Below are 20450 nucleotides of genomic sequence, written 5' to 3'. Positions count from 1 at the left end.
TTTCAAGACTGATATTTAGTCAGAATTGTAAAATTGTCTAATTATTAACTAGTTTCAACTGAGAAGATTAAAGAAAAACCAAAACACTTCAATTAAAATACAAAAATAATTTATTAGGGGAATATTTTAATGAGTCATTACAATTATAAATACAATATTAATAGGCTTAGGATTATTTATTCATACTCTCATATTCGGCTTACATAAACGTGGTCTTTATATTGCATAGAATGTGAACATTGGTCTACATAGAATCGCGTCAAATTGCGCTTTTACATGACTTGCAATTAGTTAATAAATGTATAAGCTGAATATTTAATTGCACATTTGGCCAAAGCAAATTGGCGAAGGGATTTCACATGGATATCTGGGCTGGGTTAGCGTGATAAATAGCCTTTTAATTGTGCTTTGTTAGGCAAGCTTATACCCATGCTAACGTGTCTATATACATATCCGATATAAAAGCAAAGCTGCTTCAGTCTCCGTTATAGAAAAGCGGGCATAATACAAAATTTAATTTCATATCTATAACTAATTGGGGCAATTTTTTGAGAAACTGCCAGTGCTTGTGCATATTGTCTGTGGTTTTGAGAACTCATCTACCCTTGCAGATCGGGTGCTAGGCTTGTGAAGCTAAGTAAGTATATGATCTATATTTTATGTATACTTATATTTGAAGCATGAGTATTCTGTTGACAGTCGAAATAATAAAAATTGATAAACAAAAAGTTGGGTTAAAAATAACATTATTTTCTTTTCCTCCTCTACCTTTTTTCGTAGTTTATAGGTTTTTATACCCGTTACTCGTAGAGTAAAAGGGTATATTGTATTCGTGCAAAAGTATGTAACAGGTAGAAGGAAGCGTTTCCGACCCCATAAAGTATATATATTCTTGATCAGGATCACTAGCCGAGTCGATCTAGCCATGTCCGTCTGTCCGTCTGTCCGTCTGTCTGTCTGTCTGTCTGTCTGTCCGTCTGTCCGTATGAACGCTGAGATCTCGGAAACTATAGAAGCTAGAAGATTGGCATTTTGCATGCAGATTCTAGGAATTCCTACGCAGCGCAAGTTTGTTTCAAAATGGTGCCACGCCCCCTCTAACGCCCACCATCGCTTATATACGATTTTAAAAATTTTAATATTTTGGAAAAGTAAAAATGCAGTTTTATTGTGTTTATCAATACCTATCGAAATGTAGAAGAAATTTTTCAAATCGGACCATTCGTTAAAAAGTTATGCGTGATCAACGTTTTCTATCTCTATCTCCATCTCCCTCGCACTCCCTTTACCTGAGTAACGGGTATCTGATAGTCGGGGCATCCGACTATAACGTTCCCTCTTGTTTTAAATTAAGCTTGTTCAAGGGAGGGTGTAAATCAAGCAGTATAACTTTAAGATGCTTTAACAATTACAAATCGGAAATGGAAATCAAACAAAGCCTTTATGTGGAAACCACAAGAGTATACAAACTTCGGAACCGGCCCGCAAAATAAAGTTTTGAAAACTTTATTAAAGATAAAGTTTGGAAAGGAAAAGCGTTTGATCAAATGAAATTTATGGGTTTTGGTCTAGTTTGGATAAAAAAATATGTTCCTCTGCAAGGGTATCTCCTCTTCGGAGTTTGCTCCGAAGATTCACTTTGCTGCCTCCGATTATCTCTGCTGTTCCGTAGGCATGTCTGAACCACATCACGCGGAGTCTGTGCACGACTAGTGAATGGCTGTGGTTGCATCCAACGGTTGGCTGGCCACCCGACTACGACTTCATTAGACTCCAAAATAATTGAGCGTTAAATATGCTCCAGTTATTAATTGCCGGCCGAGTCGCCCCTGCCATCCATCCAGCTAATCCGACAACTCCTCACAATATTCCACACTTCTTGAGCACTATTTTGCGCTTCCGGGCCACGCTGGAGCCATGGCCCTTCTTCGCCGGACGGAGGACGATGGTGCCACTGCTGGACTTGGTGAAGGTCGGACTGAAGGCGCTGATCGTGGGCGTGCTGCTGTAGGGCGGATGGCTGGAGTTTTGCTGGTTTCCGGCGGTCTGGTCGTAGCTCTGGGTCATCAGCTGATGGCACTTGGTGGCCAAGTAGCGGAACACGGACGCTACATTGATGTCCTCCTTGACGGATGTGCGGATGAGCCGACAGTTCAGCAGCTTGGCCAGCGTCTCCACCTCGTCGGCGGTGACCACAGCCTGTTCGATTAGGTCAATCTTGTTCTGCACGATCACCGTGGGTATTTCGTTGCACTCGTTCTCCACCTTGCGCTTCCAATCCTTGATTGCGTCAAAGGAGGCCCGATCTGTCGTCGAGAAAACCAGGACGGAGGCCTGAGCGCCCCGGTAGTAGGCCTTTGTGATGCAGTCAAACTCCTCCTGGCCGGCGGTGTCCCACAGCATGATGCGCACATCCTCGCCGTCGATCTCGATCTGCCGTTCCAGGAAGTCAACGCCAATCGTCTTCTTGTAGTCCTTTGTGAATATTCCCTTGCAATAGCGCTGGATCATCGAGGACTTGCCGACGCCACCATTACCCACAATGACCTGTTAAAAAAATGAGAGCACTTTCATAGTTTTGGACGTGTTTTTGGAAATTAAGGGAGTTAGGGTGTTAGCCACTTTAAATAGCTGTTTTAATAACTTTTAAATTATTGCAGTAATTATTGATAATACTTTTATCTATTCATAATGGAAAGGAGTAGAATTTAAATATAAAACTGCGAGAGAAAGACGAATTTCGTATGTTTATTAACAATAATAATTGTGTTCACCAGAAGGCGAGAAAATTAACTGTTCACAATATTTATTTGCTTTCTATTGGACATTTAAAACGGTTAGCCATTTAAGTTAATTAAGCGGGTAACATTCAATCAAATTTAGCTTGTCCGTCGAGAGACACTTCCAGAGAAGCAAGTGATGTAGAGATCATTTCGAAACAATTCCAGAAACCCATTAGAAACGATCCCGCTCTGAGGGGAAAAAACCCTAATTGAACTAGAATCTTAATCCGTGCAGTTTCGCCATTAGCATTGGCCAATCGGATTTGATCTCACAGGTGCCATTCACAGCACTAGGAGATGGGAATATAGTCAGAAAAAGGTAGTAAGGATTGATAATATTATACATATACATATATATTACTGAGAAAACCTACAATTTATCTCGTTCTAGACATTATAACTATACAAAAATAAACATATACATATGTTTTATCTCTGACTTGATAGCTGGTTTTTTCCAGTGCACTCATTTCAGCCATTCATCATCCGAATGGAAAAGATTTACATTCACTCAGCCGGCTGGGCAACTTACCACTTTAATGGCCAGCTCGATATCATCTTCACGCATGCTGGTGTAGTTGTACTGCGACTGGGAGTGGGTCTGCAGAACGGTCGCAGCAGCACCGCCGGTTGCCGATTGGATTAGACGCATCTAAGCCGGCAGGTGGGCCGCCGCTCGCCCAGGTGTGTGGCTGTGGCTCTGGCTCCAGCTCCAGCTCTCGATTCAGCTCCAGCTCCTGGCCAGGGAAATCGGGTGGAGCACGCGATCTCAAACAGTCGAAGGCAGGTGCGTCCAAATATACTTTTTTGGTCAGCCAAGTTTTCCGCAGCTTTTCACTTTTCCCCTAACTTTGCGTAAGCCTCGATTCACTTTCTACGCATTGATTTCACCAAATTCGAACTGTGGAAAAAAGAAAAATCAGCTCTTCAGCGACATCAGCCTTTGATACATAACAAATTATACAGTCAATCTTCTTTAACTCGAACGAATGTGAGGCGAATAAGGTAATTGAGTAAGAATATTTTAAAACTTTTTGCAGATGTCTTATAAACATTATTTATGACTATTATTTAAAAAATAATAATTTTTTACTTTTTTGGTAGTGAGCATTGTAGACAACTTTTATATTGTTTGTGATATTTGCTGTTGTCTAACAGTTAATTGTTTTGTAATTACAACTATATTGGTAAGAATATTTTTAAAAGTTGTTTTTAAAAAAAAATCGTATTATTTCGACTAATACAAAATTCGAGTTAAGGAAGTTTGACTGTAAATACAAATGGTTTTCTTTCATTTTCACATTAACCGGTTTTCAGCGCTGTTTTTCTCGACTCTCTTGCCTAGGTCTGTTTTTTGTTTGACTTTTTCTTATTTTTTCCTGACTGGCTCCGGGGCCACCGAATGCGGCTTCTAATAAGACGCAACCCGAACGCCCGAACACGCACGGTTACGTTGTTCAACAACAGGTGCTTCCACACACCTTACGCACAGGTAACAGGTGGTGGGCAAAGAAGGGAGGGTTACAGGTGGGAAGACAGGGGCCAGTAGACAGTGGTCACTGGTCAGTGGAAGAGAGATGGAGCATGAATAGCATTAGTATTCGCATTAGCGCGTGCTTATGAATTCTTTGAAAATTGTGCTCTTTCTTCTGGCCTTTCCCCTGTTTACAGTTGCTTTCTTTGGTCCAGTGGGCGGACGGCGTAGCAACGTGGGTTAAGAATAGATCTGGAGTGTTAATATATCTGACCAAACGATGGGAAGACGCTAAACCCACTTGCTTACATTGTGTTGTGAAGATGACTTATTCGATTCGTAGGCAAATTAGATGATTTCCATAGTTCTTAAAATAGACTTTAAGAGCTGCGTCCCAAAAATATTTAAAATGAACTTTACCCTAAAACGTAGAAGGAGGAGGGCTTCTAAAAGTATTCTTTCGAAGTTTCGAAGAATACTGCTCAGACGGTATTTTAACCATCTTGGAAAAACTATTGAATTTAATGCATGTTTTTATGAATGTGTATAGTGTACATTTGTTGGTGGTTACTCCAAAAAATAATGTGAATAATAACTAATTTTGTAAATTAAAAACTATTTGTTATATCAAATTTCATTAAATTAACTAATTTAGATTAACTTATTATTTATACAGTTTTTTAAAGTCAATTGTCTTTCATTCTATACTTTTATTTATAGGTTTTAAAATGTATACAAACAAGCAAAAAAAAATTTTATTTTCAATTTAATCTATGTACCTTGGTTTTTTTTTTTATTATTTTCGTGATTTTCAATTCGTTACAAAAAAAAAATGTTGTTTGAATTGATCAAGTGGATTTGTAAAGCCTTTAATGACCTAAATATTGTGATCTCTCTCCAAGGTTACCTTTTTATCAATTAATTAATTCCCAGCATGGTTTCTTAAGATCTTTGAAAGCTGTCGGCATTCCGCATTAATCGGACAGGTAACACAGGATTTGTGTTTTTCATTTCCTATGGCTTGTAAGTTTGACCCACTGTGCAACCTTTCGTTTGTTCTAATTATGGAGCGACTCTTTTTCCCCAGCTTCTTCTAAAAGGTTCATGTTATTTTGGTTTTTTGTTGTAGTTCATTGTTATGATAATTAAGGCCACCGGTTATAGATTTAGTTCAATAGCCAAGTGTGTACACTTAAAAAAGTTTATTCGAGAGTGGACATTCTGATCTTATGGATTGGGTGATCTAAGGGGAAACAAATCTTTGGTTCAAAACTAGAATTTAAGAAATAAGACTAACCATACAGAAATATTTGCGCTTTCAACTAATTTTAAAATTACTTATGTATGTATTTGACTAAATTCAGAATCAATTACAGTTAAAGATTTTTTTTTTAACATTATGTTGTCGTTAAAAAAACATTTTAAAGTGTATTAAATATTTCGGTAAGATATATGTAGCTTTCTAAACTAAAAAATCCGACTTCTTTGTAGTTTGTTCTCCGTAGGCTAAACAAAAACAACATCAGAGATTGACATACAATCCAGGTAAACTTGTGTGTACAAGAACTGTTTGTTGTTGTTGCAAGTGAAGCACCGCACATCAATTTCCACAGTTGCACTGCAATTATTTTGAAATTTGCCCAAGGAACTAATAGATCGGCGGCCGTTTTCTTGGCCATTGTTGTGGAATGTGGATTCTAACTTGTCCATTTAAGTTCACAGCACCAACACACCTGCGCGGAGCCACATGCACTGGTGCACACACCTACACAATTGCACTTGTTGCTGTTGCAGTGGAAAAGCGGATTTTCCAAGTTTATGGTGCACTGTGTATGGGGAAAATTATGCAAATGCGGAGCGCTACTTAAATCAATTAAGAGCGCGAATTCCTCATTATTTAAATTATGCTTAAACAGTCACTCGCGTACTAACGGTACATCGCACAGTGTCGCCTTCTTCTTCTTTATTTTATCTTTTGCCATATTTTTTCATAGCTCTTTTACGGCCTTTTCTCACTAAACTACAAAATCAAGCCAACCGATTGTGTTTTCTGGGTGAGAAATGAACGAAAAGAAGTTGCGAGTGCGAAAACGCGAAACTCGCATTCGAATCCCAGCTCAAACTCACACAGCCCGAGCTGCAGAAAATCGTAAACACGTTCGCAGCGCCTCTTCTACATGGCCAAAACAACTAAGGCGGCCGAAGCAGCTAAAATGAAGCTGAAACAACGACGACAACGCGTGCGAAGCGCCTTAATTAAAGACGAGCGACGCCTGGGATCCCGATCTCGGAATTGACCCGCAGTGAAAGTCTAGTCACACACACGGTTCATCTATGGTTTTTGCCCCTGGCGATTTCTTAGGGCGCCAAGAGGGAGAAACCCCAAACGTCAACGGGAATCAGAAAGCGCACCTGTAGCTCGTCGCGACCGAAATTTGAATGCCAAACCTGGCTTACGGGCAGTGTGACCGTGGCAAGCAGGTGGGAAAATTCCAAGAGTTCTTCAGGTGGATGGTCACACCCAATTCATAGCTTTAAACGGTCATACTTATACTTTTAAGCACAGGCTGCTTTTCCTAATTTTAAATGTTTTTTTTTTTAATTTTCGCTGCACCTAACTACAATTTTAAGAAATTGTACTTGAAGTAAAAAAATACATTATAGTTTGCAATTACCCTAGAAGGCTATGTCCTTTACTCTTTGCATGCAATTTTATTTATGATTAAACATATCAATTAAATATGATTTATCAACATTTTGAGTACTCGCTGAACTTAAATTTTGAATTAGTAGCGGTTTCTGGCACCTGAATCCATCGCTTTGCAACACTGCTTCGCGGCGAATGTCATTCGCAAAAGAAGAAGCGCCGCGTACATCAGCTGTTCGGCGAATCGGAACGACAAGACGCGCATTTGTTTGACTTTCGACTACGGGGCCAAAATAAATCGCAAATGGAAATGTATTTCAGCAAAAATGAGAAACCATCTGCTAAAAACCGATAGAGGACACAATCACGTTGCCTTTGTTTACAACCCGTTTCGCTGGGAGGCACGCGCGTGCGCAGCAATCGTAATATCGGGCGCCAGGACGAAGGACGAGACATAGAGAAATGCTAGGCCATCGCGAATGTGGAGCCGCGTTAGGAACTCGCCTTTCAGTGCTCAGCGGAATTCGGTGGCATTTCAACGTCTTTTCGGTTGCACAAATCTCCCAAAACAGTATTTATATTTGCAAATCGCTGCCCAACATCCGTGTGTGAGTGATTCGTCGAGTGTGTATGTGTGGCGAGGGTCGGCGAAAAGGTAGTGGAAACCTTATAAAGTAGAAAGTAAAAAGTGCAAAGTTTGTGGAAAAGTAAATTCCGACATTGGGGTGACTGCCGTCTCTTTTTTTCTCAGTCTGTCTGGTGGTGGCTCGTCCTCTTCCTCCTCCATTCCCTTGCCCTGCGCCCTTCCACCCCTCCACCCACCCATCCTAATGCCATAGCAAAAAAAATATACAGTCCGCGCTTGATGGAGTGGATAAATGTATTAATCCAAGGGTGTTTACCTTATATAAGTGTTTCTTATACTAAAAAAATTTACTTTAAAATTACCTAAAAACTATTTTTTTTTTAAATTTTTATTTAATTTTAAAATTATATATTTATTGCATATTTAATTTTTGAATAAACAAGTGAACTTCGATATGTATTACGCCTGTAATAAAAATGTACAAACAAAATTGTTGTGTTCTTGAAACTTTGTATTTGTAATTTTTACTGATGTTTTGGTTTCATATAATTTAAATAATAAAAATAAAATAAATTTTTTCATAAAAAGACATATTTCTTATTCTAAAAGTTCGTTCTATAGAACGCGTACTGTATATGCGAATGGGTGAGCCATGAATATGTGAAAAACAAAGACGGCAATGGCTGCGAATAAAAATCAATATTGATAGTAATTTCTTGGATGCTTTTCGAGACCTTCCCGCAGGAAGCGCAGTCAGGTGGTCATTGTCCGCTACAGCACCCCGTTTCCCTTCTTTCGCACTAACCACCCACATTTTCCGCCCTCTCGGGTGAGTCATTCAGCTCACGAACTCCGAATTCCATCAGCAACTCCCTTCTCCCTGGGAATGTGAAAACGCGGTCGCCCTCGCCGCATGTCCATTAAATATTGATTTCGATTCTGCACTACAGCACGCTACAGAAAAAACATATACAAAAACGATTAAAAAGCACTTTGCAAAACGGCAAATAAAATGCAAAGTAAATAAATGGCCCGCAACTCAATTTGGCCTGCAATTTTAACAGTTTATCGTACGCCAAAAGTACACACCAATAAATAAAATTAAAAATCAAAAATAACTTTAAAACAAAGTGAACATGAAAACGCGCCTCGTCTCGCTGACTTATCGCGGCAGTGCGTCCGTCGATCCGCGCTACTCCGCCTCCATGTTGCCATGGACCATCAACGACATTCGGTCCACGGAGAGCTACACAAAGGTAAATATTTTGAGAAGCCATTGAATTTTTCAACTCTTCTGCTTATAGCGTTTTTTAAGTACTTTTAATAAAAAGATTGGTTTTTTAAAAGTTTAATTTTAACAAGAAAGGAATCGAACTTGTTCAAGCCGAAGTTTATCCTTGCAGATCGTTAGCAACTAGTCGTTACATTAAAAATTTACCTCGATAAATGCGATACAATCGTATTCGCTTCGAGTTCCCAATTTGAACTGCATTCACTGAAACGTTCCCTGACGCACGGATTCTGAGAAACATGACCTCAAAATTAGAAAAATGCTGTAACTTGAAAACTTTCGGGAGGTATTACAAGCAAAGGGATTCTTTCTTTGCTATTGTGTCAACGCATTTCAAAAGTGACACTCCTTATTATTCAAATCTCATACTGAAAATAATTATAATTATAATTTAAGGATTTAGGATTATTTTGAGTATGGGACTCGAAAGATAAAGAGCATGCGTTGACAGCAAACAAAAACCAAGAATCCGTTTGCCTGTAGTACAACCTAAAAGTTGGAAAATTACAATATTTTTTCAACTACACGTCCTTTTTCTTAGAATTTAAATTTAAATTCAGGAATATATCCGTGTTGACTACTATGATATTTTCCTCAAAAATCAAACGTCATTTTAGACCAGCGGTCGGCAGCGTCCTATTAAGTGAGCATAGGGAATTGCTCTGCTCATCCGCTGCCCCTCACGGACACTGTAAAACAGCAGTCTGTACACACACATCAATGAGCTGCCCAGTGCAATTTACGCACACATATATAAAACAAAATGTCATCGTATGTGTGTGCCGACCACTGTTTTAGACCATAAGTTTGTTCGCCAATATTGTTTAAAATCCTCTAAAGAATGTTCTCCCTGTACGATTTATCCCCTTTTTCGGTCCATAAAAATCGACCCGCCGTAATATACATTTCTTCAAATTTTGTCAATAATATCCTTGTATCAAGTATGCTATTTAATGCCCATAAAAGCGGCAATTTTATATTTTACCTATTATATAACTCAAAATGCATTTTCCTTGAATTTGCTTCAGGGCTCGGGTCTTTAATTAATAAACATGAAAATAAGTATGTTGATGCTGTTACGTAGAATGTTGGACCCCAAGTCATCAGTTTTATTGATTATGATCCAATGGAATGGTATTGAATTGGATTTGATTTTAAATCCCACCCGACATGCCACCCACGACAAAACGATTCTTGTTAATCCAATCAAACATGGTATGCAATACCCATATCGCACATGACAGGTCTTCTCCTCACACTTTGTGCGCCTTTGGCGAAAACAATTAAAAGCAATTTGCCATTATTACGGTTGGGTAAATCAATTATGTGCCAAGTGAGATGCTGGCAAAATAGCGAACGAAATTTAATTAATAAGTTTGTGCTCCATAAAGGATAATTACTGCGATTAGTGACCCATCGGCAGCCGTTCATGGGGTGTTCGGCCCTATAAATAGAACCGAGATAACGGATGACGAACGCTGGAGGAACGAAACAACTGTGAGGCCTAAAACAAATTGAGGGACACCCCCGTCACCAGGTGCAACCCGAAGAGATTACGCATACGCCGCGGTGAACACGTGCGACAACAAGTTGCTCCACCCTCCCCGCGTGATATCCCCCTTCCCGCAACTCATCTGCCACGGCCCTTCGGGTAATATTATTAGAAGCTGGGAAATTAATTTTACCAAAGTCCGCAATTAGCCAGTCATCGGGTATGGGTGTGTCTTCCTTCTCGGGGGTTATCCCTTTGACAATCTGTCCAATAAATACAATTTGATGATTATATTTCACCTTAAAAATAGTTATAGAAAGCAAATTATTTTAATGTTTGTATGTACTTATGTATTATCTACTATTCAGTGTCAAATGTGCATTAATAAGATGAGTAGAAATTTAATATATTCGAGAGTTTTAAATTGTAACTTTTGGTATAGAAATGAAACTACAAAATATAAACTTTATGAAATATTATACTACATCTAGATTATTTTTAACACGAAGCTTAAAGAGTTTACTCTGTTGATTTTTTTGAGTGTACGTCATTAATTTGTGCAGTCCGAAATGTAATGACTAAGCAATCCCTTTTTGGGGTAAGAAACACTTTTTATATACCCATTTTGTTTTCGTTTACGTGTGTTCTGTTTCGGTTGGCTCTACACTCAAAATAAAATTAACCCTAAAGTCAAGGAAATCGCCCTACTTTTGTCTTCAAGACAAGCTCGCCCTAAATTTTAGGGTCACATTTTTCTATATTTTTGATTTTTTTTGACGTCATATTTCTAAATTTTAGGGTTATTTTACTAAATTTAAGGGCAAAAATTTCTAAAAAGTAGGAAATTTTCCTAAAAAATAGAAATTAAAAACAAAACAAAAAAACATGTTCAATCGTGATTTTTTTTGTATATACGTTTATATTATGTACTCCTCCCTATATACATATGCAGGCGTTGTGTGTCTTGTATATTGTGAATGTTAAAGGTTATGTATTTATTATTATGTATTTGCGCTTGGATTTCTTATCTAACCAAAGCCAAATGTTGTTGTAAATGTGGACTACGGGACTGCGGAAGATTGGGAATGTAGAAATTATGATTAGTTAATATTTTATCTTCATGAAAAAAACTTACATTTTTACTTGTCCGTCGGTGAGAATCGAACCCGGGTCTCCCGCGCGAGGAGCGAACGGCCTACATACTGGGCCATTGTAGCACTTAAATTTGCTGTGGCAAACCGAGCATTGTATGTAAAGGGTCAAGCGGAGAATACATTTGAATACTAATTGCATAATTTTGACCATTCGCGTTTTACTTATTTACATACATATATACATATGTATATATTTATGCTATCGCAATTTATTTTATGTGTTGTATATAGTAAATAGCTAAATATAAACCAAATTATTTTCGGTTTACCGCTTGCCATCAATAAAAAAAGGAATAAAAAAAAGAGTAAAAAAACAAATTTTAAAAAAAACTTTAAAAAAAACTTTAAAAAAAAAAACTTAAAAAAAAAGGTAAAAATTAGTTTGCTCTGGGACTCGAACCAGGGTCGATTCGATTTCTAACCAAGCGCTTTAACCGTCTGCGCTACGAGTACAGCCGCCCGGCAGCTGACAAGTTCTGGCATTGAACATTTTGGTGTGCCAGAGCATGTGAAAACAACTATTTCTAATTTTTAGAAAAACTTTCTACTTTTTAGAAAATGTTTCTATTATTTAGGGTTAGCTTAATTTTAGGGTTAGGGCACTCATTTTTAGAAAAAGTGTTGCCAAAATATTTTATTATTTTCGTTTGCCTTTCTATTTTTCAGAAAATTATTTCTAATTTTAAGGGCATTTTTTCTAGATTTTAGGGTGATTTTAGTTCATGGTAACCATTTTCTACATTTAAGAAATACTTCCTGGATTTAAGGAAAACTTTCTTGACTTAAGAAAAATTTCCTTAGATTTAGAAATAACTTTCTTGTATTTAGAAAAAAGAAATTTTAATGGCGATTTTCTAAAATTTAGGGTTAAATTTATTTTGAGTGTATAGAGCTCAGCTGCCCGTTGTCGCATTTAAACGAATCCTTTCTACGTGCCTGCGACCGTGCCCCAAAGGATCTGCGGGGGAATCACACCTGCCTCTGGCAATTGTTGTTGATGCTTATTGAATGTACCTCGAGGTCTTGACTGCCCTCAAGAACCTTTCGCAATCGCTTCAACAAAAAATACTCGACTCAAATCTGCCCACAAAGTTTTGTATGTGTACTTATTTAAGCATGGCCTTTCTGAGATTCAAAAGGGAATTTACTTGGTTTACTTATTCTTGCAGTTATTATTTGAAATGCCTAGGGGAAACATTAAGGGGTTTAAGTAAATCTTTGATTCCCAGATTTCTTTTGTGTAATATCTATTTAGTGGTGTAGGTTCCTTAGAATTAATTTTTACAGTGGCGTTTAAATTTTTTTGTTAGTTCCAAAAGTTTATTTGAAGAAACTGAAAACTATTTCAGTAAATGCATTATTTTTAATATTATCTGTACCAAGAAATTTATTGAGGCAATAATTTAAGAAAAATATTAAGGATAAGTGAAGGTTAGGTTAGGTTAGGTCGTATAAGTTGAATATAAATTGATAGTACGTCATCAAGCTGTGCGTTAGCCTGCAGGCATGCTCATTTTCTATCCTCGGCGCATATCAGTTTCACAAACCATTAGTTCAAGCCCTGTGACATTTTATCCACGCTCTTGTAATCCACTTAGGCATCCGTACTCCACAAGGCAGCCACTACTCGTGGCTCGGGAGAGACCGGAACAGACCGTAATTCGCTTCATATTTTCTTATTTAAATATTTACTTAAGCCAGCACACTTGTTTATTATAGTTGTTAGTTTTTTTCCCTCTCCTTATTTTTGCATTTAAGTTGACACAAAACAAACACGCACCCGGAGCGAAAGAGACAGTGGCGAGTGGCATAAATAAAATGTTTGCCAGAGCTCTTGCTCCTCTTTCGCTCTCCAGTGTTATGTGGCGGCTTATTGCTTTATTATGTTAAATAGCGCATGAAAATTATAGCAAGCTTCTTGGATGGACTGCTGGTCGCGCCACGCCCACCCACAGCAAAGAAAAGTAGAAACGAAAGAAAATGCGCCCTCTGTGGCGACGTCATGCAATTTTTACATTTTTGTCAGTTTTGGTGACGCCTCAGCGGGAAAATTATTTAAGTGCAAAAGCAGCGCTAATATTTTGGCACTTCATAGCTAAGAATTTGTCTTGCAATTAGTGGCAGAAGATTTATGCGATTCAGCTGGAGTTCGAGAGTAGTGCATGGCAATTATTGAGGTTTATAAAATGTTGATTTGATTTTAACTGTTTAATTAGTACGAAAGTACACACAAAAAGCACAAAAATTTCCACAAACCATTTCTTGTTTTCCATGATATTTGGGTGCTCCTGAGTAAACTATTGTTGCATTTCCTACAAATTATACATTTTGAATTATGTGAATTCATTTTTTCGCTGAAATTGCAATCCCCATCGTGAAGCTTGGCCAATGTCTTTGGAATTTGACACTAAAAATATATATATTCTTGATCAGCTAGAGGAATAAATAAGCTTTTTCTTACTACTCATTCTTCTTTCTACTCATTCTATGTTTAGGTCAACTTCCAGAATTGTAAACTTTGAATAAGCTTTGAGCTAGAAGTTGCTGTCAATCTTTTAAGTACTTTTTTATACCAATTTTCTTCTGAAAAATATTCTACTTTAGGGTTTAATAAATCGTTTCACTTTTCACTTTCGTGTGCTTAATGTCGCCTATAAATCAGGTTTTACACATATATACTTTGAATGGGTGACTTTTAATCTCGCAACAATGGAGGGGATGACCATTTTTTTCACCCAAAGCATTCCCCTTTGATACATTTGAATAACACGAATGAGGCCTGCCAAGGATTTCAGGTAGTTGGTAGGGCCTCCCGATTTCCACCCATTTTCCATCCCCTTGCGATGATGGCGCGTGCTGCCCCATTGACGTCACAACGCCGGGGAGTTAGGTTAGGCGATGGGGCTGAAGAGGAAAAATCAATACGCCGCTTGTTTCATTTTCATTTCCATTTTCTCATTTCGCCTCTGCAATTGTTGCCACTCTAGCTGTTTTGCCGCCTCTGCTCGGGAAGTCACTCAAGTCGCGTTGGTAATCCGCTTTTGGTCGAGTCACTTGAGGCGCGTCACTCCCCCCGCCTTCGACCCCCAAAGTCCTCTGCAGTGGCATAAATGCTTTCGCACTTCATCGTCGCCAGCCCGCTGCTCTCGAGTATTGCTGCTGTGGCTCACGCGGCGTATGCGCTATATTCCCAGTACACCCGGTTGCACCCCCACCATCTGACTCATCCTCATCCTCAGCCACTTCCATTTCCACTTCCTCTGCCACACAGCCACTCTATTCCAGTTGGCTGCTGTTTTGCATTTGATGGAACTCGGTTTCGTGGTCTGCTGATCCTTGGACCCATGTCTGCAGGTCTCTTGACATCGTTGCCATGTTGTAGATGTCGTTCCCGGATATTCGTGCAGATGACACACATAATTTTCCCATTACACGGAGCAAAAGCAGCTGGAAAACCATGTATTTAGTGGGTTGTCATTTATCTGTTACGGGCATAATCTATTTATTATAGCCGTTACTCGTAGAGTGAAGGGGTATATTGTATTCGTGCAAAAGTATGTAAATAATCTATGTATATGTTCTTGATCAGGGTCACTAGCCGAGTCGATCTAGATCTCGAAAACTACAAAAGCTAGAAGGTTAAGATTCCTACGCAGCGCAAGTTTATTTCAGCCGAGCGTCACGCCCCCTATAACGCCCACAATCGCCCACTAACGATTTTAAAATGTGTCTGGCGCCCACACCTTTAAAGATTTCCGAGAAGGACAAATGCAATTTTCTTGTGTATATTTATATCTATCGAAATGTAGAAGACATTTTTCAAATCGGAACATTCATTAAAAAGTTATGCGCAATAAAAATTGCGCTGAAAAAAGAATTTAGCTGAGTGACGGGTATTAGATTTTCGGGACACCAACCCGACTATAGCGTTCTCTCTTGTTAATACCTATCGAAATGAAGAAAAACTTTTAAAATGTGACAATCCATTAAAAAGTTATGTGCTAAAAATGAAATGGCCGCCACTAAATTCACGACTGCCTATCTGCATCTCCCACGCACTCCCTTAAGCTGAATAACGGGTATCTGATAGTCGAAGTAATGATTGCAGCGTTCTTTGTTTTATTTGTATTAGTTGTATTTTTATAACTGGTAATCGTAGAGTAAAAGTAAAAGTATTTGTCGAAAAGTATGAAACAGGTAGAAGGAAGCGTTTTCAATTCTCTACTCATAATGATCATAAATACATGCAAGGGTATAACAAGACAGAGGATTTGATTTTCAATTGAACATGATGGAATGATACTTTTCTTAGCGAATTAATAGTTAAAGAACTGAACAAAAAACTTCTAACGCTTGACACTGCTCGGACTGTCATCTATCCAAGAGGGGAGATAGACACCTACGCCGCTGAGAGATGAGCAGTCGCTGCCCACTGAAAGTCCGCTGTTGGACATACCGTCGCTAAAGGCTTCGTCCACCATGGGCTTCTTACTGCCTTCAATAAGGTCCGATTTTGAAATCGAAGGAGTGCTAGAATGGAGATCCTGATCTTGATCATCCGTATCCTCCACCCTTGGGCGGCGCAGTGGAGACATCACACCTAAGCGAGCATTACCCAGTTGCCGGCCGGACTTGTCTTTCTCAAACGACATCAGTTCACCGAATCGCAGGGCATTCAGGTTGTCAAAGTCCAAAAGTATGTCTTCCATATACATGAGCATCAGACTGCGATGGATCTTGGTCCACGAGGACAACGCAGCCAGGCTCCAAAGTTGACTGGAATGGCGGGCAAAAGTGCCGATGTAGGTGTTTGCCATGTGTGCAACACAATCGATCAGCAGGTAATCCTTCTTGTATTTCGCAACAGTGTCCTCGTCCAGGATTTTCTGCGGGGAGAAGGGCGCCTCGTAGCACAGCTGGGCGAATCCCCAAATAAAGGGCACAAACTGGAATTTATCCAGGGAGTAACCTCCATGCCAGTTAGATGATACCACAGAATAGGTGACCTGCAGCCGGCGCACGAACTTCAAGTAGCGATCGAAGAGAACCAGAGCCGAGGCGACCAAGTCCTCCTCCCGATTAAGGATCTCCGCCTTGAAAAGCGCGCACAGGAAAAACAGGAAGCTGAGCTCGTGCCCAATTCCATACTCGATTTTGGTGGAGCTGCCGAAGGCCCCCGATAAGTACACACCCAGTTCATTCACGTGCCTGCACTTGCTGGCCGGCACAGCTTTCTCTACCATCTGGTAAATATCCCTCAGCATGCTGTGTGCCCACCGCCTGTATCCTTTGTTGGCCGGATCCAATGAGGCACTGGGAGTGGCAGTTTGGATGACGGGTGCCGGTGGATTGACCTGAATCATGACGTCCAGTTTGTCGAAGATGGCCGCCAGTCGCCGGATGTTCTGGCTGATCGGAAAGGAGTCGGTGTTCCTTATTCCCTGTATCTCGGTGCTCACATCGTTCAAGTACGTGATCAGTGTGAAGTACGCCTTCGAGAGCTGCCAGGGCTCGATGTCCGAGGTGGACTGCAGCCGGCACACAGGCCCGATGGTGCTTCTTCGATAGAAGGCGGCAACCCGCTTGGGATTCACTTCGTCCTTCTGCTCCATCTCCTTCAATATTTGTAGTTCTTTTGTGTCTTCTTGTATACTTTACTTGTATTTAAATGTCAATCTATTTAAAATCAAGTTGTTAGGCAAGGCCACCTAAACTAAATTACTTTTAGCATACTTTTACGAGTATCTTTGGCCCAGTGAAATTTCAATTTTTGGTATGAATGGCATATTTTATTAAACTTTTCTACTTTTGAGGATCAATGTTCGAATTGATGTTTTCGTTTATTTATCTAGTATCCGAATTGTCCGATAGCTAGTGCAAATGCATTTATTAACTACTATATCTTGCAGATAGAACGCAAATTATCCTCTTGCATGTTTAACATTAATAACTTATGAAAAATTAATACAAATTCCTTTAGAAATTTAAACAATTTTTCATTTTACTTTCCCTTATTAAGAAAACTAACAATATTATATAAACTCAGTAAAAACAAGAGAGAACGCTATAGTCGGGTTGTTGTCCCGACTATCTAATACCCGTCACTCAGCTAAAAGAAGTGCGAAGTTGGTGTCCCGACTAATAATCGTAACTCAGCTAAAGGGAGTGCGAGGGAGATAGATATATAATTTTTGATTGCGTATAACTTTTTAATGAATGGTCCGATTTGAAAAATGTCTTCTACATTTCGATAGGTATAAATATACACAACAAAATTGCATTTATACTTGTCGGAAATCTTTAAAGATGTGGGCGCAGGACCCATTTTAAAATCGTTAGTGGGCGATTGTGGGCGTTAGAGGGGGCGTGGCGCTCGGCTAAAATAAACTTGCGCTGCGTAGGAAGCCAAAGAATATGTGTGGAAAATCTCAACCTTCTAGCTTTTGTAGTTTCTGAGATCTCAGCGTTCATACAGACGGGCAGACAGACAGACGGACAGACGGACAGACGGACATGGCTAGATCGACTCGGCTAGTGACCCTGATCAAGAATATATATACTTTATGGGTCGGAAACGCTTCCTTCTAGCTGTTACATACTTTTGCACGAATCTAGTATACCCTTTTACTCTACGAGTAACGGGTATAATGAACTATTTAACTATTGCCATAAAAATAATATACCTATGAATAATGAGTTTTAAGTAGAGATATCGTTGTAAAGTGAGTGGCCGTAATCCAGACTTAATAGTCGGGTTCCTTCGACTGACCCCGTGAATAGTTGGGGCTATACTTGAGAGGTAGCAACTCGTTATTAAGACGTCAGGAGCAGCAACAACAGCAGTAATGGCAGTTAATGCTAATTATATGGCTACACTGCGCCAACGCTAGCAACAACAAAAGCAACCACGAATAATGCAATGAACAATTGTAGACAATTTATTAGGCAACAGCCACAATAACAACAACAAATAGCAGCTGCGGCATGAAAAGGTAATGGAAAAACGGTTTAAAGGTATAAATCACTGGGCAAAAACACGCGACGTCTGCTCTTGGCAGCGACGTCGACGTCAGCGTCGCGATACTAATGAAAACAACAACATCCGCATACATAGCAACAAAAACCAGCAAATGCAAATGCAAAAAATGTAATTTCCCTCCCCAGCTGTTTTTGACATGACGCTAACTGCACTTCAAAGCAAATGAAAATGCGTGCAGGAAAGTGGATAGAAGGGAGGTCAGGTGAAAATAGTCCAGGGTGGACCAGTGATTTAAGGATACTAATCAAATGCTTTAAATATAGTTTGTTATACCCGTTACTCGTAGAGTAAAAGGGTATACTAGATTCGTGCAAAAGTATATGCTAGAAGGAAGCGTTTCCGACCCATAAAGTATATATATTCTTGATCAGGGTCACTAGCCGAGTCGATCTAGCCATGTCCGTCTGTCCGTCTGTCCGTCTGTCTGTCTGTCCGTCTGCACTATGGGGCATTTGACCACTTTTGTTGGCCGAAATTAATAACTCGGTCATTTCAAAAGATATTGACTTGAAACTTTACCAGTCGCCATTTCTTATCCCCCCGCATATTATATATGATAATCATCCGGATCGGAAAACTATATCATATAGCTGCCATAGAAACGATCAAATTAACTTTGCTGTTTTTGAAGATAAATGCACATAACTTTAGAAATAGCAATTATGTAAGTTTTTAAAACAATATTAACAGTTTTGTACAAATCGGACGACTATATCCTAAAGTTCTCAAAAAAAAGGGGCAAAGGAAAGAATTTACTTTACATTTGTACGACTTTTTGTTCAAGTTGTAGCGGAACTTTCGTTTTAAAGCCGCTAAAGTCCACTTAAGTTAGTCAATTACAAAGCTAAGTATTTCTACTATATTTTGATAATAATTTAAAGTCACGAAAGTCCTTACTTCCTTAGCCACCAGTGCAAACGATAGGAGTTTGTGAAATTTGAGGTTATGGTCTAAAAAATTAAATTACAGAAAAAGTGGCAATAAGTGGCGATTCTGACCATATACATTTTAACAACAATTAAATAATCTAAAAATCCCAATAGGTTCCAGAAGTGGACTCCGCTGGACTCACTTTGTTGCACCATTTGAAAATTAGTTTTCTTACAAAAATGTACTTGTTAGACCACTCCCTTTAACACTCATTTGTAAGAAAAAACCGTCTAATTTTTGTCGTCGAACCACACAAATACTTAGTTCATAGCATAATCCTTTAAATCCAATCCAAAAAGTTTACTTAGATTGCTTAAAAACTCAAATTTAAAGCACTTTAAAACTGCAAGCAAAAAGTCGAAATACAACAGCTCGATAATTGCATATCAAACAGCTGATTTAACAGCTCCTACCTTAACAGAGGCGACCTCTATCGGATTTCTGTAAACGTAACATTGTTAAATGGTCTTTTGTTAACACATCCTCAAACAACATTTTTTGTTTTAACTACTTTTAAAAAATGGGTTTTGGCCAACCAAAGTGGTCAAATGCCCCATAGTGGTCTGTATGAACGCTGAGATCTCAGAAACTACAAAAGCTAGAAGGTTGAGATTTTCCACACATATTCTTTGGCTTCCTACGCAGCGCAAGTTTATTTTAGCCGAGCGCCACGCCCCCTCTAACGCCCACAATCGCCCACTAACGATTTTAAAATGGGTCCTGCGCCCACATCTTTAAAGATTTCCGACAAGTATAAATGCAATTTTGTTGTGTATATTTATACCTATCGAAATGTAGAAGACATTTTTCAAATCGGACCATTCATTAAAAAGTTATACGCAATCAAAAATTATATATCTATCTCCCTCGCACTCCCTTTAGCTGAGTTACGATTATTAGTCGGGACACCAACTTCGCACTTCTTTTAGCTGAGTGACGGGTATTAGATAGTCGGGACAACAACCCGACTATAGCGTTCTCTCTTGTTTTAATTTGATTTATTTTAATTCTTATTGGGTTCGACTATTATTAAAGACCAGAAAATTCTTAAAGT

The 20450-nt window shown here is 39.0% G+C and overlaps 3 protein-coding genes across 10 annotated transcripts in view; 1 reads left to right on the top strand and 2 right to left on the bottom strand.

Annotated features, from left to right (window-relative positions):
• Nucleotides 1-92: 92 nt before the first annotated feature.
• Nucleotides 93-6692, bottom strand: Rab23 (RAS oncogene family member Rab23). Of its 6 annotated transcripts, none has more exons than XM_070217638.1 (3): nt 6670-6692; nt 3316-3684; nt 93-2547 (listed from the first exon to the last, which is right to left on the bottom strand). In XM_070217638.1, exons 2-3 carry the CDS (start codon nt 3433-3435, stop codon nt 1861-1863), a joined length of 807 nt encoding a protein of 268 aa, XP_070073739.1. In that variant the 5' UTR covers nt 3436-3684; nt 6670-6692; the 3' UTR covers nt 93-1860. The 6 variants fall into 6 exon arrangements, with proteins under 6 accessions (XP_070073739.1, XP_070073741.1, XP_070073740.1 ...); XM_070217640.1 differs by lacking the exon at nt 6670-6692 and adding an exon at nt 6385-6519; XM_070217639.1 differs by lacking the exon at nt 6670-6692 and adding an exon at nt 5991-6013.
• Nucleotides 6693-7129: 437 nt separating this feature from the next.
• Nucleotides 7130-20450, top strand: part of plx (PTB_TBC1D1_like and TBC domain-containing protein plx) — a 35642-nt gene continuing 22321 nt past the window's right edge. The window contains exons 1-2 of one of the 3 annotated variants that reach the window (XM_017152792.3): nt 7130-7512; nt 8441-8746. In XM_017152792.3, coding sequence (XP_017008281.2) covers nt 8627-8746 — 120 coding nt within the window. In that variant the 5' untranslated portion in view covers nt 7130-7512; nt 8441-8626. Of the gene's footprint in view, nt 7560-8440; nt 8747-20450 lie in introns of all 3 variants that reach the window. The other 2 variants (XM_017152793.3, XM_070217660.1) reach the window with 2 other exon arrangements.
• LOC108064981 (serine/threonine-protein phosphatase 2A activator) lies at nt 15606-17108 on the bottom strand. Its single transcript, XM_017152801.3, has one exon. The coding sequence runs from the start codon at nt 17037-17039 to the stop codon at nt 15774-15776; it is 1266 nt and encodes a 421-aa protein (XP_017008290.2). The 5' UTR covers nt 17040-17108; the 3' UTR covers nt 15606-15773.

Source organism: Drosophila takahashii, chromosome 3R (genome assembly GCF_030179915.1).
Source record: "Drosophila takahashii strain IR98-3 E-12201 chromosome 3R, DtakHiC1v2, whole genome shotgun sequence".
In the NCBI taxonomy this organism is placed as follows: Eukaryota; Metazoa; Arthropoda; class Insecta; order Diptera; family Drosophilidae; genus Drosophila; species Drosophila takahashii.
This window is presented reverse-complemented; position numbering and strand designations above follow the sequence as displayed.